Here is an 18,652-nt window from a genome sequence, read left to right as displayed (position 1 = left end):
GACCAGCCTGCGGCTCTGCTGCTTGTTCCTGGGGCTTGGAGGAAGCTGCGTCGCTGCTGGGAGGGTCTGTGTGCTCGGGGGTGCAGCGGGCCAGGATGCGGCTGGGAAAGCTGACTGGGATCACGCGTGTCCTGGGTGGGCCGAACCTGTGCTTCACGGTGTCCTTTCCTCCCACAGCGGCCCCTTATTTCCACCTTCTCCAGTGTGCTTGGGAAGATCAGGCTGGTGTCACACAGGAGTAACACAGGGACTGGACTGAGCAGAGAGCAAGCGCAGTAGGAACAGGAGAGGGCTGGTCACGATCAGGGAGGGGGCTGGTCACGGTCAGAGGATGCCTCCTTGTGTGCTGGAAGCCCCCCCGCCCCATCAGCTGTAGCTGTGGGTGAGGATCGAGTAGATCCCCATCTCCAGGGATGAGGGGCAGGAGGGGGCTGGGAGAAGAGGTAATAATAAGGCTGATGAACGCGTGTTGACTTACAGTGTGGGCCAGGAACATTCTCTGAGCCTCCTCTCTATTAGCTCTTTGAGCCTTGCAAAATCGCCGCAAGCTAGATGCTGTGGTCGCCTCCACCCTACAGATAAGAAAACCGAAGAGCAGAGGGGTTAATTAAATTTCCCGAGGTCACACAGTGAGTAAGTGGAGAGCCAGGATTTGATCCCAGCCATTGATCGATCTCTTTCTCCCTAACACCTCCCCACCCCCAACACACACACTGTCCCTCACCCTGGTCTGCTCTCTGCTGGTGCTCCGCGCCTCCCCCCAACCTGGGATCCTGCTCACGTGGCCTGGTAGCAGTTTGTCTGTCTGTCTGTTCCCTCTGGCTGGACTCGGAGCCTTCTGAGGGCAGGGGCCATGTCACGGTCAGCTCACATGGTGGCCCCCACATGGGGTGCTCCCTGCTCCCTGCTGATGGATGGCTAGGGGGTGTGGCCAGGTCTGAAGGCGGGCCTGCTGGGCCAGAGTGGAGGGGCCAGGCTGAGAGGCGAGGGGCACACAGCTGGACAAGAGCTGCTGGGCATGTCGGGTAGGCTTGGTTGCCTAGCGAGTGGGCCACGCAGTCAGCCGCGAACCGTGATCTTTCCTGACGGCTCTGGAAAGGTTGATCTATGGGGTTAGGTATTCAGGGAAGAGACCCGAGGCCTGGTGGCTGGGGGGAGTCTTTGCCAGTCAGTTGGGAGAAGACATGAAGTGTGGGGTGGTGACAGCAGCAACGGAACGGCCAAGGCGAGCGAGAAGGCTTTAGGAGAGAAGAACCCACAGAACCTGGTGGGTGGGCCAGGGACAGGGGTAGGGTGCAGGGGAGAGGAGGGAGGGAGACGGCCACAGTGACTCTGACATCTTGTGCTTGGGTCGTGGAGACCAGGGCTTCACTGGAATGTTCTAGAGAGGGAGGCGACCTGGGGGAGTGTTTGTGGGGATGCAGGAAGCAGGCAACGAAGTCTCACGGGTGCTCACGGGGAGACTTGGATTGGCACTTTGGGTGGAAGGGGCGGGCCTCAGGCAGGGGTGGTGAGCCACGCTGGACGGGCTGGGGGCCGCTGCTCACGCCTGCTCTGCAGCCCAGGCAGCCGTTCTACTGGATCCTTGGCCACGCACGAGGGACGGACACGTCCTAGGGAGCACCCTGGCAAGGTTCCCACCCTTGGGGGCTGCCTGGAGGTCATGGGCTCTGGTTTTTAACTTTTTCTCTTTCTTTTCCCCAGAAATGCAGATGACAATTATTTCCATTGTTTTTAGCGTAAGCTTATAAAAGGAAATATGCCTTATGCTTTAAGCTAATTAAAACCGTATTAACATAGGGCTCATCAGACCAGGGAATCGAAGCCACCACCCCGTAAGGGGTGACGTTCGGAAGAAGAAGGTTCTGGAGTCAGCAGCCCAGGATTTGATTTGTTGTTACATCACGTCCCACCCATGACCTTGGGCCGATTCTCTGAGCCTCAGTGTCTTTATTTTTGAAAATTTATTTTTTTACTTACATTTATTTTTGAAAGGCAGACAGAGAACATGAGAGTGAGAGACAGACAGAAGGACAAGCAGACATAGAGAACTCAAACATCTGCTGGCTCACTTCCCAAATGCCCTCATCAGCTGGGCCTAGGCCAGGATGAAGCTGGGAGCCCGGAACTCCATTCAGGAACCCCAGTATTTGAGTCACCACCTGCTGCTTCCCAGGGTGTCCATTAGGAAGAAGCTAGAATCAGGGTCCTATCTGGGACTCGAACCCCATATGGGCTACAGGCACGTTACAAGGACGAACTCATTCAGTTCTCACAACACCTGGATGAAGTGCAAACTGTCACTGTGCCCATTTTACAAACAAGAAAACCAAGGCTTGGAGAGATTAAGTAACTTGCCTAAGGCCACAGAGCAAATGAGCTGGCCCTGAGAGGCTGGCCCGAGGTCACCAGCATTCCATGACCTTGCTGTCCCACCAACACGTTTAAGGCTTTGGCTCTGTGGGTTCCTGCCTTTCTCTGCCAGGCACCGAGCATCAGGCACCTTGAAGGCTTTCTTCCTGTTTCTCACCGAGACCCGCACTCACACGTGACACCTTCCTCAAGTAAACAGGGCACCCTCCCTGGGTGAGGACCAGGCCTTGGATGGGCCCTGGCCGGTGCTGGGCCCGCACAGTCAGGATGTCCCCCCCCGCCCCCCACCCCAGTGTGCCTCTCCAGAAGACCGAAGTCCTGGGGAAGTGGCTGCAGGCCGTGCGTGGCTGGAGTGCCTGGGGGTGCGGGGGGAGGCTCCTGGCCTAGGAGCCTGTCTTATTTTCTCTCTCGCGCTGAGGGAATTGTAATTTTAGGAGGCACCCGGGCCTTCCAAGGCTGGGAGACAGCAGAGGGCCGAGAAGCGCTGGAATACAAGGGACTTAGAGGACACTGATCCACGCCCCATGCGTTACAGAGGGAGAAAGGCTCAAAGAGGGAGCCAGGGCCACACTGCCCCCTGGGCTGGTGCCTGGGCCCCCGGGGCAGGGGTGTGGGAGCCCTGGACTTGTGTCACACGCAGGGGCAGCACCCTGGGAATCCCGAAGCCATGACTTTGGTCACTGGTTCTCTGAGGCCGTAGTTGGCTTTCTTGCAAAGTGTCATGGGGACTAATGGCCCCGCCCTGGGTGTGCAGGTCTGAGCCTGCGACCGTCCCCTTGGCTCTGTTTCACACCAAGGTTGCGTCCGAGTCTCACTCAGAGCTTTTCTCGCTCTGGGCTCCTCCCTGCCTGGGGGAGTCGGTTGTGGGTGATTCCTCCACCCCCAGATGGTTCTGCAGGCCCATAGGGAAGGCGCCAGGAGCCCCAGCTTCTACCAGCCAGTCTGGTCATGTGTGTATCCCTGCAGGACGCCAGGGCCACTCGGTAAGGCTGGATAGGAGGGAGTTTGATGACAGAATGAGTGTGGCAGTGTTTGCTGGATAAAGGCACTGACGAGTGGACCAGGGACAGCAGGAGCCCTTCCCACCCCAGCCCCGAGGAGCAGGGAGAGGACACTTAGGTCCCAGGGCCAAGGAGAGCCGGAGCTCAGGGGAGGGCCAGCCCTGGCCCAGTACAGAGCGCAGGCAGCGCAGGGCATGAGTCCCCAACGAGTCCTTTCTATGGCCAAACTCCCTGGAGGCAGAGAGCAAGGGGGCAGCTGGGGAGGCCAGCCCAGGCCCCGGGGTGTCATGGAGGGCTCAATGACAGGCCGAGCAGCATGCCGTTCACTGCGTGTTTCAGAAATAAACCTGGGTTCAAGCTCTGGTGCCTGCCATGCGCAACACCCTTGGACTCAGGTTTCCTCGTCTGTAAAGAGGGGATTGGCGATGGAGTGGAGGAATGCGGGCCCTGGCGCTGGTGAGGGAGCACGCCCGGAGGCAGGAGCAGGTGACAGGCTCGCGGTGACTGCCGCGGGGCTGAGCTGGGAATGAGATGTGGCCGGTGACTCCCAAGGCCCCGGCTTTGTCTCTTGAACGCTCATCCTGTAATTGCTTTCAGTCGCTGGGAAACCACTGGCTCCGATCCCCACTGTGTGCTCCAAGTTGGGCTGATGAAAATGTGCCAGAGTCATTAAGTTATCAGTGGGGAAGGCGGCCGCTTCTCCCCGGCAGGAAGGATTCTGTCTGCTGCAGCCGGCTTTGTTCACACAAACTGCCCCGGCTCCCCGCCCCCTCCACCCGCCCCCGCTCCCCCCAGCCCCAGCCCAGATCCAGAGTGAGCGGGGTAGGATCTGAGGGGGCGGGGGGCTTGCTGGGAGCCCTCGGGGGGGCCAGCGCCGACAGCATTCGTGGTCCTGCATGGCCAAGCCGGCCGTGGATGGGGAAGCAGGCAGGCGCTGCTTGTGCAGTCTGACAGATGGGTCCGCCCCAGGGGGACAGAGACAGAGGGAGCCAAGCTGGACCTCCCTTCCTGTCACAGCCGCTGCTCTCCTCGCGCGCACCGTGCCAGCAGCACAAAATCCAGGTGCACGCTTGCCAAGGTGAAAGGAAGGACCTGAGGCGGAGCCCAGGCAGGGCTGGCGGGTCCCAGGGGCAAGGGCTTGGGAGGTGCGCGATGCCAAGGCGCGGGCGCCGGGGAGAAGGAGGCGGCAGCAGGAGGATGGGGACGCGGCCCCACTGCATGCTTCAGCAGGCTCGGGGCTCCGTCTGAGTCCCAGTGACAGATATTTCCAGAGTGAGATTGCTGACATGATAAAAGGAGAGCAGATGGTGCCGACGCTTTATTTTCAGAGTGTTTCGTTCCCCACCTTCTCTCCCTGCGACTCCGCCACCCCAGACTTCAGAGGAGAAATGACTGAATCCCCCCTCTGCCCCCGCCAGGTTTATTCTCTTTGCTGAGCCACTTTGATGGCGATGCTGTTGTTGACAGCCGACGATGGCTGGGACCTGCCAAGAGCCAGGCGCTTGTCTCAGTGTGTTCTCCCACGTCACCCTCACCGCTGGGAGGCAGCTGTGCTGTCCTGATCAGCCCAGGCGTCCAGAGAGGCTGAGCAGCTTGCCTGAGATCACACAGGCAGGCGGTGGCAGAGCTGGGATTTGAACCCTGGCAGCTCCAGTTGCTCCTACTGGTTTGTACCTCCTCACCCTGAAGCAGGGCCAGGGCAGTTGATGGAGCAGGAATGACGATGCCCGAGTGCCTAATTGCTTGGCCGGGCAGTCGAGGTTGTCAGGGACTTTCCCTCCCAGCTCCGGGCTGGTTGGTGCCTTCTCCGGTACCACCAGGTGGGCTGTGTGGAGCGACTTAGTCCCAGGTCTCCAGCCCCAGTCCCACCAGGTTTCCGGGACCCGCCATGTGACTTAATACAAGATGCAAGATGACAGCCAAGGGCCCCTTGCTCAGCAAACCTGGAGAATTTCAAGCAAACCAAGGATGGGGCCCTTCTGCCCTCGGGATGCCTTCTGAGAGCCGAGCTGGTGAGGCTGGCCCGCCCTGCATGGTGTGACGGGAGGCTCTGGTTAAATCTGGAAGGTGGCCCGGCACCACCTTCTCCTTCTTACCCAAGCCAGTTGGGGCAGGATTTCCAAGGTGGTTCTTCCACTGAGGCACAGTGCTCTGATCCGATGTAATTCAACCAAAATAAATCTTGGAAGTGACGACTCTGTGATGAAGTCACTTGAAGGACTAGGTCTCGGGGTCGCAAGTTTCATTTCGGGGTCGGGCATCTTGCGCCATGAACTCCACTTCCTCCTAACTTTGCCTCGCAGTCCCCCTCCCTCCTGCTGTCTCCCCTTCATCCCAGGAGCCCGCTGGGGCGTCCCCTGTGCAGTTGCAGCGCCTCCCGCAGCCATGGCAGCTATGCGCAGGGGTGGCGTGTCTGCCTCGGCACCCTTCCCGCGTGGCTCTGCCTGCCCTGCTCCTCCTCCAGCAGGTGCGGGCCCCCTTCCCGCCTGGTGCACTGGTCTCTTCAGTCCCCTGCTTCCTTCCCAGTCCTTCTGTGGCACTGGATGTTACAGTGGCTCTGCCCCAGTGCCAGGCTCCATGCGCTTTCACAGGGGATGTGGTTCCTTGCGAGTAAATGCACTTGAAGCCCTGGCACCTGGCAGGCTCTCCGTAGCTGTGAGTGGAGGTCTCATTGTCAAGGTCACCTTGGACCCCTCCTCTGTGGGCTCCTGTGTGTTTCTTAACCTGTGTAAAGCTATTTTCTCTCTCTCCACTGTCTCTGTGGATGCTGATGTATCTCTTCTTTCTCTGCACCCTCTCGGCGCTTCTCTGTTCCATCCCCAAGGCTCACGTCACTATCCTGCCAGGCATGTCCAGGATTCATGCCTCTCTCCTGAGCTCCCGGAACACAAAGCCAACCCCTGCCCGAACTGCTTTGCTTCCTTCCTTAAATCTGCTTTTCCTGTTGTCCAAATCAGGAGCCTTGGCATCTTCCTTGTTTCCCTGAGCCAGTGTCGGGCTCCTGGCCCAGGTCAGGGCTGCCCTGGCCACTGGGGGTGGTATGTGCATGAACACACGGGACCTGCCATGTTTGCTGCCTATGGCAGAGCCACGTGGTGCTTAGGATTCCTCCTGGGGGTGGGTAGAAAACAGAGTCCTAATTCTGGTTAGGAAGACTTCCTTAGGGAAGGACCCATGAACTGGGATCTGGAGGCAGTTAGATGTTAATGGGGCTGATGGGTCAGGGGTGGCAGAGAGAGGGAGATAGATCGTCCATCTGCAGGTTCACTCCCCAGATGGCCTCACATGTCCAAGGCTGGGCCAGGCCAAAGCCAGGAGGAGCCTAGAATCCAATTAAGGTCTTTTTTTTTTTTTTTTTTTTTGACAGGCAGAGTGTACAGTGAGAGAGAGAGACAGAGAAAAAGATCTTCCTTTGCCATTGGTTCACCCTCCAATGGCTGCCATGGCCGGCACACTGTGCTGATCCAAAGGCAGGAGCCAGGTGCTTCTCCTGGTCTCCCATGGGGTGCAGGGCCCAAGCACTTGGGCCATCCTCCACTGCACTCCCAGGCCATAGCAGAGAGCTGGCCTGGGAGAGGGGCAACCGAGACAGAATCCGGCACCCTGACCGGGACTGGAACCCTGTGTGCTGGTGCCGTAAGGCGGAGGATTAGCCTATTGAGCCGTGGCGCCGGCCCCAAATCAGGTCTTTTAAATGGGTACAGGGACCCAAGCACTTGGGCCATTTTTATCACTTTCCCAGGTGCATTAGCAGGGAGCTGGATCAGAAGTGGAGTGGCTGGCACTTGAACCAGCACTCGGGATGTGGGATGTTGGTGTCATGGGCGGCGGTTTAACCCACTGTACCACAGCACCAGCCCCCCAAAAGCACTTAGGAGATGGGAAGACCAGCAGGCAGGAGGGCTGGGGAGGGGTGGGATGTCGCGTCAGATGAGGCTCTGGAGAGTTGGACACTGGACAGTGCACGCCAAGGAGACCACGTCTCTCAGCTCCCCCTTGCTTTCTCTCATTCCCCCCATTCCCAGCAGTTTCTCTCTTGTACCCCATTTTCCTTCTCCAAGCAAAAATCCTGTACTTCACCCATAGACAATGGAAATCAGCCTCTCACCACCTTCAGACCCATCTTCTGCTCTGTGATCCTACATGATATTTCCAATGCGTACGTCTAATTAAGGTGGTCTTCTGGGTAAAACCCTCCCCTGCCACTGCCCACCTTGTGAACCCCCCCACGCTCACCCCCGCCCTTCTTTTTCTGCAGTTCTGTTGAACTTTGAGGTGCTTGTGCCTTGGTGCCCCGAATGCCCTGGCCCGATTTGTCCACCTGGGGTAGCTGGGCTCGTCTCCTGCACCGCAGGGCATGGCTCCTGCTCTGGGAAGCCACCCCCTGACTCCCTCAAGCCATCTGCCGTCCCTCTTGCAGGCTCCCCTTTGCCAGGCACCTGCTCTCCTGGCTGCACCTGTGCCTCCTCCCCTCGGCTTGTCTCTTCTGCTGGAGGGCTCTGAGGGTCGTGTATCTTTGTTCCTTTGCTGCCACAGGGCGGGGCATCTATTAGGTGCTTATTTAATAAACGTCATCTTGAGTTGAAGGCCTGGTGATGAAGGAGTGACTTATTTGTTATACACAGGTGGCCAAAAGCAGAGCTCTGCTCAGAGTGCTCTTCCTAAAGGTGTCCGGGTTGCGGGACCTCCAGGTGCTGTCTGCTTCTCAGGGCTGCTCCTGCTGCTCTAGTGCCCCCACCTGCCACGTCCATCCACCCAGAGGGGCAGGTGGACACGGGCGGGTGGAGTCAAGCCTGAATATATCCGATCTTTTCACTTAGTGGTTCTCAAACTTCAGTGTGCATGGCAGCCTCTAATTCACGGCGTTTGTTACAAACACAGGTTGCTGGGGCCCGGCTGCCCGAGTCACTGCTTCAGTGGGGCAGGGGTGCCGCTGGAGAATTTGTGTGTCTTGACAGGTTGCTAGGTGGTGTTGACGATGCTGGTTTAGGGCCTACTCTTTGAGAATCTCTGTTCCAGCAAAAATGATTTGCTCTAAAAATGATTTCTCTCCACACTGGTTAGGGAGGAGGAGAAGGAGGGAGATTTTGCTTGGGTCTGGCTTTGTGGGTTTTAAGAGCTGTTGGTAGGAAATTAATGTGCACTGATGGATCTGACTCTCCGAGCTCACTCCTCGCCCATCTCCTGGCTTTCCCACAAGCGTTCATTCATCAGCCACTCGGTGAGTTGTTCCGAGGGTGTAGCGTGGCTTGGAGGCCGATGAGATGCAGTTGTGGATGTCAGGCAGAAATCAACAGGAAACTCGTCTTCAGGGAGGCCGTCCAGCACAGACGTAGCCCGAATTCCAGGAGTCTGAAGGAGAGAGGCCCGCTCTGGCGGGACGTGACAGGACAGGCTTCGGGAGTATTCGTGGGAATAAATTTGCTCATTAAGATCCAGAAATTCTGTGGCTTAAGGAAAACGGTGATGATTGACATAACAAATGGCACCAGTGAAATGCTGTGAGTTCATGACGGGGAGAGCTGCAGAGGCCGCCTGGTGTTGATACTGGTACTGTTACTGCTTTGATCCACGTTTATTCCTCCTCATCTGTATGCCGAGTGGCTAAATGGATTCATATCCAGTGACCCCCTAATTTGCTGCTTTTTGACCTCAGATCATTTCAGAGTTAAGTAGAAAAAGCCACAAGCAGGCCCTAGACCACATTTCAGGGTTTCCGTGGGTCCTGCCGCCAGGGTCACATGGGAGGCACCATCCTTGGTGTTTATTTTTTGCGATATGTATACGAGACAGAGAGAGACCATATAAAGAAGCGATTGGATATTAGGCCTGGAAGTTACGATTGTGAGGCACCAACTTGCATTTGGAACTTTGGTTTTCTCGAGGAAGTCCTGTCCACTGCCAGATTCCACAGCATGGGGCCAGGGTGAAGTCCTTCTTTTGGGGGAGGGGGTCCTCACCTAAGACTTGGCAAACACGATGGGCACCCTTGCCCGTCCCTTACCATTCACTCGGCATCTATTCTGTGTCATGGTGAGCGAGACGCTGCATGAACACTGTTCATAATCCCTTTAACTGTCCTTCCAGGTAAGTGTTGGTATCCCGGTTTTCACATAAGAGAAGAGGCACAGGGAGCATGTGCCTCGTCCAGTGTCACACAGCGAAACTCTTCAGTTTTGGAAGTCGTAGTACCATCAAGTTGAACCTGGTGAGAGTTTGTCCAGACGTTATAGATCTATCTCAGGTCTGAGTTACAGATCTGACATCAGCAGACAGAACGTAGCAGTTTGTCAAGTGAATCATATGCTCTGACCAAACAGAATGGAAGGCAAGAGAGGCTCCATAATGTGAAATATTAAAATGAACGCAATTCCCCGTATCAACAAACTAAAGGAAAACATACATTAGGAGGTGCTGAGGGCGGCTGATAAAGTCCTCCTATAATAAAACTCTAAGACAGGAAGGAGAGGAACTCCTTAAATTTGATAAAGACTAAAAAATTAGCCACATACATCATTTGAAACAGTGAAACCATAAATCCAAATTCATGAAAATAGGAAATTCTTGCTTTTACTGTTTTGAAATATTGTCCTGGTGATTTTTACATGTGAATTAAGCAAAAATAAAATCAGTTTATATAAATACAGGAGAGGAAAAATGTAATTATTTATTTTTACCGATGGTTGGCTGCTGCAAGAGAGAAATAACCCACAGAAGGAGAAGGCCAGACAGGAGTTCCTCTCCGGGCGCTCAGGCTCCCGTGGCCGGTGCTCCAGCAGCCACACGTGGGCCTTGCACCCCGGCCTGTGCTGAAGTCTGTGCCCGTTCCACCCTGGGAAGTGCTGGTGTGCACTGATGTGACCTGTGAGCGTCAGTGTGAGGAGCAGGGACAGTGTGTGAGCCTCGAGTGTGCAGCCGAGCAGGAGCGGGGGGAGGCCCGAGATCTGGGGCTGTGCGTGCAGGGAGCCTGAAGCTGGAGCTCTGTCTGCCGCCAGGTCGCCAGCCTCCTGCCACCCAGCTGCTGGGCAGCCCGCCATGGAACCGCTCCCCCTCTTCCTGGCTCCACCAAGCCATGTCGACACTGCTTGTTGCCTTTGTCGCAGGCTGCTCCCAGAAGCACCTGTCGCGGACTGTGGGGCAGGCAGGCACCAAGTCCAGGCGGGGCACGTCCACCACGGATGCGTGGAAGGGGAACAGTGAGCGTCTTATCCAGATGAAACTGTTTGCTTCAACCTCAGGGTGGCGGACAGAGCACTGCCGTAGAAGTCCCGGCCGGCCGGGTTCTGACACATCGGCCGCAACTGGCTGTGTGTTCCCAGGGAAATCACTTAGCAGGGCTGGGCCTTGCGTGCCTCGTCTGTGCCGGGGAATGTTGCTCTGGTAGATTCCATGTTACAGTAACAGTCACACAGGCATGCGCCCAGGGCTCTTCTAAGTGAGGTTGAGCAGCCCTGAGAGGTGAGTTCTCCCATCATTCCCGGGTTCTCTCTGCAGAACCATAGGCACAGAGAGGTTCTGTGGCTTGTCCAGGGACTCGCAGCTAGGAAATGGTGGCGCGTGCCCATGGCTCTTACCCTCTGCGCTGCTGTGCTATGACGGTGTTGGTTCTGCCGCCTTGGGAGAAGGAGCGTTGCGCTGGGAGTCGTGGCAGCCACAGTTGCTGATGTGGACACTTCCCTCTTTTGTCTCCTCTCTTCCCCTCCAGTCTGTGGCAAGCGCTACAAGAACCGGCCGGGACTCAGCTACCACTACGCTCACACTCACCTGGCCAGCGAGGAGGGGGACGAAGCCCAGGACCAGGAGACCCGGTCCCCTCCCAACCACAGAAACGAGAACCACAGACGTGAGTCCCCCCGGTTAGGTTGGGGCAGTGAGGCGGGGGTGGGGTGGGGTGGGCAGGGCTGGGGCACGTCCCCGTTTGTCACCTCTGGCATCGTCTGTTGGTTGGCCTCCATGTCCTGGAGGGAGTTGGCTCCTACGCAGCCAGCCAGCTGCCATGCCTCTGACAGCCCGGTGCTGGGCCTGCGGGGACAGGGCAGGGCTCTGCTTCCGGGGAAGCAAGGAGAGTGCTCAGCAGGAGGGAGACGTCCTTCCCTGGCCACCGTCCCATACCAGACTGGCCACTCTTTGCCCTCTGCCCAAGATAACCCCCTCAGAGCTGCTGAACCGAGTTGGCCACAGCCCCTGGAGCGTGCATTTGGACAGACATTCTGAATGTCTACTTATCTACTCTGAGCCTCAGGAGATTCTTGATGTCTTGCCGAGGCTTTGGTATAGGGGCACAGTCTTGGCATCCATTTCCTGTGTCAGTGGTGCTGCCTGGAGCCCCCGTGCTCCAGTGGCACATGCAAACAGGGTGGATCTGTCACTTAGGACACTGGGCTCTGACGACCCAAAGGGAACCTGAAGAGTTGAGTTTCTGTTTCCATCCTTTCTTTCCCTCCTCAGCTTCTGGTTAGGGATTAAGGAGTCAAAAAGAGGCTTAGCAGTGACCACTTGGCTTCCCTGTATACCACCCCTTAGGGTCTCTGGGCCTCCCTAAGTCTCAAACTGGGCTGGGGATGATGGACTTTTGAGGGCCTGCTGCAAGGTAGGGGCCACGCGACCATCACCTGGTGGAGAGTGTCTGAGGATGTGCCTTGTGTTTTTGTTTGGTTCACAGGAGTGAGCGATAGGTGTATTAAGGTGAACAGTTCATTGCAATTAAAGGGATAAGACCTTTAAAAATAGTCAGAGTCCGCCATTCAAGGATGACCCCAGTGTGTTGCAATCAACTCAGTCAACCAGTATCAGCTGGTTGCCTTTACCAAAGACTTGAAATAATTAATACTCCTGTGGCCAAGAACCTTTCCTGGATTCGCCTGTTCTCCCCTGACCCTCACCTCTTCTTCCCCTAGTGACACTGCCCTTCTTTTCCCCTGTAAGATATTTATTTTGAAAGTCAGAGTTAACAGAGAGAGGGGAGAGATCTTCCATCCACTGGTTAACTCCTCAGGTGGCTGCAATGGCATGGAGCCAGGAGCTTAGTCTAGATCTCCCACGTGGGTGCAGGAGCACTGAGTGCAGGGGCCCAAGCACTCGGGCCATCTTCTGCTGCTGTCCCAGGCACATGAGCAGGGAACTGGATCAGAAGTGGAGCAGCCATTCATATGAGATGCCGGACTGCAGGCGCCGACTTTACCTGCTACGCTACAGTGCCAGCCCCTGATATTGCCGTCTTTCTTGGTTTGCTGGGGCTTCCATGAGAACAGAACGCCGCAGCCTGGGTACTGCAGACTTTCATCTCCTCACGGTTGTGGAGGCTGCAAGGCCAAGATCAAGGAGCGGGCAGGGTTGGATTCCTTGGGGGCCTCTCTGCTGGACTTGCAGACACTGTCCCCGTCCCCCTCCACTGCCCCTGCCCATGGCTGGCTCTCTCTGCCCCTGCTGTCACTTGCTGGGCCCTCATTTCCTCCTCTGTGAGGACCCCGGTCACATGGGCTCTTACGGCCCACCCCATGGCCTCGTTTTAACATCAAGACGCTATCTGCAGATGCAGTGCTATTCTGGGGGCTGGGGTTGGGGCAGGTTGGGGGGGTGCTGGGGGCCACACACCACCTTCTTTCCTTGTTCCTGTCAGGGCCCAACCTTCAGCAGGACAGACTTGTCCTTGTTTTCTCACCTGCTGTTGTCATGGGTTCAGAACCGGAAGAGCAGGGCCGGAGGATCTGACGGAGCCTTGCCCGTGGAGGCCTCTGCCTTCCTTCTGGGTCGAGGTGTCCTCTTCACCCCTGTCCTCCAGAGAGGCAGATCTCTCGACCTGCCCAGGCACCACTCGACACTGCCTGTCCTCCCCGTCTCTCCTCTTTCCCTTCTCTGGGCTGAGTGTCCAGCAGTCACAAGGAGCCGTGGTCGCCTGCACGAGGAGGCTGAGAATGAGCCCCTTTGGTGCTGGCCACTCTCTGGATGGTGTTGATTCATGATTGTTGCTCGCTCGACAGCGCTTGTTAGCTTGGGATTAGTTCTCCCTCTCCCAAATGCTAGCTGTGCTGCTCACGGCTGCTCTCAAAGCTCAGGCCATCCTGCTCCCAGAGCCTTGCTCACACCGTAGGGCTGGCATTGCTTCTCTTGTCTGTGTCACTTCTTTCCCTGCTCCCCTGCAGCCTCGCTATAGTTTGTGTGTGTCTGTGAGACATGGTTGGGGGGGGGGGGTAGAGAGAGAGAGAGAGAGAGAGAGGAGAAACAGGATGCTGTCAACAGGGAAGAAGGTACAGGGCAGACCCTAAGTGGAATGAGGCAGCATCTTCTTAGCTGTTCCTCCAGGTTGGCTGTTGGCTTCAAAAACATTTTTAAAAATTATTTTCAAGGAAGAAAGAGAGGTCAAGAGGGAGAGAGGGAGGGGAAGAGAGAGAGGGGTGAGAAAGGGAGAGAGGGAGAGGGAGAAAGTTATCAATCTTCCATCGGCTGGTTCACTCCCTGACTGTCTGCAACAGCCTGAGCTGGGCCAGGCCGAAGCTGGGAGCCACCAACTCCCTCATGGGTGGCAGGGACCCAAGTACTTGTGCCGCCTCAAGGGTGTGCATTTGCAGGAAGCTGGAATTGGAACCAGAGTAGCCGGCACTCCAGGATGGGATGAGGGCACGCCAAATGGTGACAACCTCTGTCCCCTCCCTGGCTGTTGACTTAGGAGACCAGCGCTGTCATATTTCATTCTGCCACCAGGGCCTCCTCACGTTCTGTCACCACTGGGTGCGTGCTCCTCGAGGCCACACGGCCTTGCATGGTCAAAGGAAGCTGAGCCTGTTTCCTCCCCCCGCCCCCGACACGCCTCCGTGAGAAGTCTCTTCTCCGAGGGGTTGTCGTGAGCACGCACTCCCCAGCCTCCAAGCCACTCCTTGTCTCCCTCTGATGAGAAACTGGCTTCTTCAAATCGGCCATTTCACTTTTTAAAAATTTTTGGGCCAGCGCCGTGGCACAGTAGGTTAATCCTCCACCTGTGGTGCCAGCATCCCATAAGGGTGCCAGTTCAAGTCCCTGCTGCTCTTCTTCCAATCCAGCTCCCTGCTGTGGCCTGGGAAAGCAGTAGAAGATGGCCCAAGTCTTTGGGCCCCTGCACCGGCATGGGAGACTGGGAAGAAGCACCTGGCTCCTGGCTTTGGATCGGCACAGCTCTGGCCGTTGCGGCCATTGGGGAGTGAACCAACGGATGGAAGACCTTTCTCTCTGTCTCTCCCTTTCACTGTCTATAGCTCTACCTCTCAAATAAATAAATAAAATCTTAAAAAAAAAACTATTTGGGGCAGGTGCTGTGGCATAGTGGGTAAAGCCACTGCCTGCAGTGCTAGCATCCCATATTTTTTTTAAAAAATTATTTATTTGAGAGGCAGACATAGATTCTCTCTCTTTCTCTCTCTCGCTCTCTTTCTTACACACACACACACACTCACGGAGAAAGGGAAATAAACAGACAATCAGAGATGGAGATTTTCTATCTGTTGGTTCACTCCCCAGATGCCCACATTTGAGCTGGGCCAGGCTGAAGTCAGGAGCTAAGAATCCAGGTCTCCCACATGGGTGGCAGGGATCCAGGTACTTGAGCCATCAGCTGCTGCCTCCCAAGGTATGCATTAGCAGGAAGCTGGAATAAGAAGCAGAGTTGCCTGAACTGGAACCCAGGCACTCACTCCCATATGGGATGTGGGTGTCCTCAGTAGCATTTTAACTATGGCGCCAAACACCTGCTTCTGGCCAAAGCTTTTTGACCTCCTGGAAAAAAAGAGCTGTACCTGAGATGAGCTGGGATGACCCGGGACCTCCTCATAGGAAGGAAGTCCAGAAGCCCTTTTGGCTGCTTCTCATAGCGCCCTCTCTGAGAGATTCTAGTGGAGAGCTGTGACAGGAGGTGTTTAGTGCCAGCAAATGCCATCCTTTCTCAAACCCAGGAGAGCGCCGCTTCGCCCAGGTTCGCTGCCCCTGCTGCTCAGTGTGCTCTGTTCCCTCCCACGTTCCCCTAGTAAGCAGCCTCCCCCGACCGTTTTCTCGCGAGCTCTAATTGCCAGCATGGTTAATACACTGTCTGGGGTGTGGGGGTGGGCTCCCATCCATCCTGCCCCTAAATGCCACTGGGGCTGAGCCGTGAATTGAACATGACAGCTCAGCAGCATCCTGAGGTCTGTGCTGGGCGTCTCTCCCCCTCCCCCAACTTGGTGAGGCTTTATGAGTGGGGGAGGGCGGCAGGAGCACTTAATCCAGGAGGCTAATCTGTGCTGCCCCCCGGGGAGACGCCTGGCCGACTAGGAGGACGCTACTGGAGCAGAAATGCTGACGTTCGTTCCCTGGCTCAGCAGAGCTGCAGGGGGACCCAGGCTGCCCGAGCATGGGGCCTCCTGGATAAACAGGGCCAAGGGCAGCTGGGGCGCAGCACCTGCAGCGGCAGAGACCTTTCAACTTCGCCGCTCCTGCTGGCCTTGCTCCGCGCCGTGCAACTGTGTCTGCAGCAGACACGGGGCTCATCCCATGCCTGCTGCTGCTGAAAGGGCACGGGGCGGCTGGAGCCAGCCCTGATCTTGCCTCCCCCACGTGCTGCCCGGGCTGCCAGCTCAGCGGTTGGCAGGCCACTCCTCCTGTCGTCCCCTCCTCGGCCCCGCCCCAAGCTGGTGCCTCTCTTGCCCTTGCTTCCCTCTCCCCTCTCATTGTCTCCAGGCTCTTGTGTCTCTTGTAGATCTGACCCCCTTGCCTCTGTGGCCCCTTGTCTCAATGACAAGCAGCCCAGGGATGGCTGGAGTCCTGATGCTCCCCTTCGGGTGGGGGTCCTTTTCTGCTGGGGTCTCCCCTCTCCCCACACTGCCCCCAGAGCTGCTGGCCTTCCTCTCCCCGTGAGGTCAGATTCCTCCTCCTTCCTCCTTTTCTCTTCCCACCTTCAGTTACTTTGTGCAGATGAAATCACTGTGTGTGCACACGCGCACGTGTGTGTGTGTGTGTGTTCATGCACAGACGCGTGCATGCACGTGTGCACACATGTGTGCGGCATGCGTATACATATGCACACATATGTGTATATACGTGTACACGCATGTGTGTTCATGCACAGGCACATGCACACATGTGTGCACACGCATGTGTGGTATGTATATGTGTGTGTACACACATGCCATTTATGTACAGAACACACACAGATGTGCATGATTAAAGGAAGGAAGGCTTGGGAGGGGGAGGACTCTGCGAGGAGCCGCTCAGAAGCGTGCTGCTGTGCTGCTGTAGACGCAGCCTTGATAAACACCCCCAGGAGGGCCGGGCCAGCAGACAAAGCCCTGGATTTGAATTCAGAGCTCCACTGAAGAATGGGTGTGGTGTAGCAGTTAAGACACAGTTAGAGATACCCGCGTCCCTGTGGCCTGGCTCCTTCTGCCTCTGCCCCCAATTCCGGCTTCCTGCTAGTGCACGCCTTGAGTGGTAGCAGGTGACAGGGCTCAGGTAACTGGGTCCCTGCCACCCACGTGGGAGACCAGGTGGAGTTTGCACTCCTGGATTCAGCCTGGTTGTTGAAGGCTTTTAGGAGTGAGCCAGCAAAGAAGAGATCTCTTTGTCTGCTGTGTCATTCTGTCTGTCTTTCAAGCAGGTGAAAAAAAGAAAAAACCGAAAGCAGGTCACTGACCCAGGCTTGCAGCACTGAAATTCTTCTTGAGGGGCAGGCACTTAGCCTGGTGGTTGAGAGGCCTGCGTCCCCTATCCGGGCACCTGGTCGGGCCTGGGTCCGGGACCCGCTCGAGCTCCTGACTTGAGCTTTCTGCTAATGCAGACCCTGGGATGTCGTAGAGATAACTCGAGCAGTGTTCCTGACATCCACAGGGCACCAGATCTGGGTTGAATTCTCTGCTTCTGGCTTTAGCCCGGCTCCGCCCAGGCCCTTGTGAGTATTAAGGATGAACCAGTGGATGGGAGTTTTCTCCATCTGACTTTTTCTCTCTCACAACAAAACCAAAAAAACCACTTCTGTAATTTATTTTGACCTACTCTTCATAGTGAGACTCTTTTATAGATAATAGCATCAAGGTTGTCTAGATCTATGTGAAAAAGCTGTGTGAGTATAAGTTCATTGTCGTCCATCCGTCCCTCTGTTTAGGAGCGATGTATGGAACCCTGTGTGTGGGCTGAGCCTGGCAGATACAGGCGTGAACGAGATGTGGCTCCGTCCTTCAGGAGCTCACAGACTGGGCAGGGTGTGTAACGCAGCAAGTACAGAGCCACAAAGGAGCTAAGGGTCAAGGTCACAGTGTGCTTCCGTCAGCATCACCTGGGACCTTCCTGGAAATGCAGATTCTCAGGCCCCACTGACCTCCTGAAATGTAGGCTCCGACAGTGGTGACTACAAAGTTATGTGTTTTTTTTTTTTATTTTTTTATTTTTTTTATTTGACAGGTAGAGTTATAGACAGTGAGAGAGAGACAGAGAGAAAGGTCTTCTTTCTGTTAATGGCTGCTATGGCCAGTGCTGTGCCAATCCAAAGCCAGGAGCCGGGTGCTTCCTCCTGGTCTCCCATGGGGGTACAGGGACCCAAGCATTTGGGCCATCCTTTGCTGCCCTCCCGGGCCACAGCAGAGAGCTGGACAGGAAGAGGAGCAACTGGGACAGAATCTGGCACCCCGACCGGGATTAGAACCCAGGGTGCCGGCGCTGCAGGCAGAGGATTAGCCTAGTTAGCCATGGCGCCAGCCCAAAGTTATGTTTTAACAAGTTTTCTTCTTTTATTTTTAAAAAGATTTATTTATTTGAAAGGCAGAGTTATAGAGAGAGGGAGAACCAGAGAGAAAGAGGTCTTCCATCTACTGGTTCACCCCCAAATGTCCACAATGGAGAGCTGAGCTGATCCGAAGCCAGGAGCCAGGAGCTTTCCCTCAGACCCCCTACATGGGTGCAGGGGCCCAAGGACTTGGCCCATCTTCTACCACTTTCCCAGGCCATAGCAGAGAGCTGGGTTGGAAGTGGAGCAGCCAGGACTCAAACTGGCTTCCACATGGGATGCCGGTGCTGCAGGCTGGGGCTTTAACCTGATACGCTACAGTGCCAACCCCTTAAACAGTTTTTTAAAGCTTGAGTGTCATGGCATTGGGCTTCACTGGGGAGGAAACCTTCAAGTTAGCCCTTGAGAAAGGAGGAGAGATTTCTGGGGAGGCGGAGGGCTTCCCAGGTAGAAGGAAGGGTGTGTTGGAGGCACAGAGATATGCGGTAGCATGGTGCACCCAGACAGCTGGTGGCAGCCTACTGGGTGTAGGGAGCTGGGGGAAGGATGGCCAGGTAGT

General features: G+C 56.1%; 1 protein-coding gene across 7 annotated transcripts in view; it reads left to right on the top strand.

Annotated features, from left to right (window-relative positions):
- The window catches only part of DPF3 (double PHD fingers 3), a 310,493-nt gene that overhangs the window by 206,057 nt on the left and 85,784 nt on the right, over positions 1-18,652 (top strand). For all 7 annotated transcript variants that reach the window (XR_007911682.2, XR_007911683.2, XM_051826044.2 and 4 more), the window contains one exon: positions 11,080-11,217. Coding sequence is in view for 5 of the 7 variants with exons in the window: in XM_051826044.2 (XP_051682004.1) it covers positions 11,080-11,217 (138 nt within the window). In the remaining 2 variants the exon portion in view is untranslated. The remainder of the gene's footprint in view (positions 1-11,079; positions 11,218-18,652) is intronic.

The sequence above is a fragment of the Oryctolagus cuniculus genome, chromosome 20, assembly GCF_964237555.1.
Source record: "Oryctolagus cuniculus chromosome 20, mOryCun1.1, whole genome shotgun sequence".
NCBI classification, from domain to species: Eukaryota; Metazoa; Chordata; class Mammalia; order Lagomorpha; family Leporidae; genus Oryctolagus; species Oryctolagus cuniculus.
Note: the sequence above shows the minus strand (reverse complement) of the source record. Positions and strands in the feature narration are given on the sequence as shown.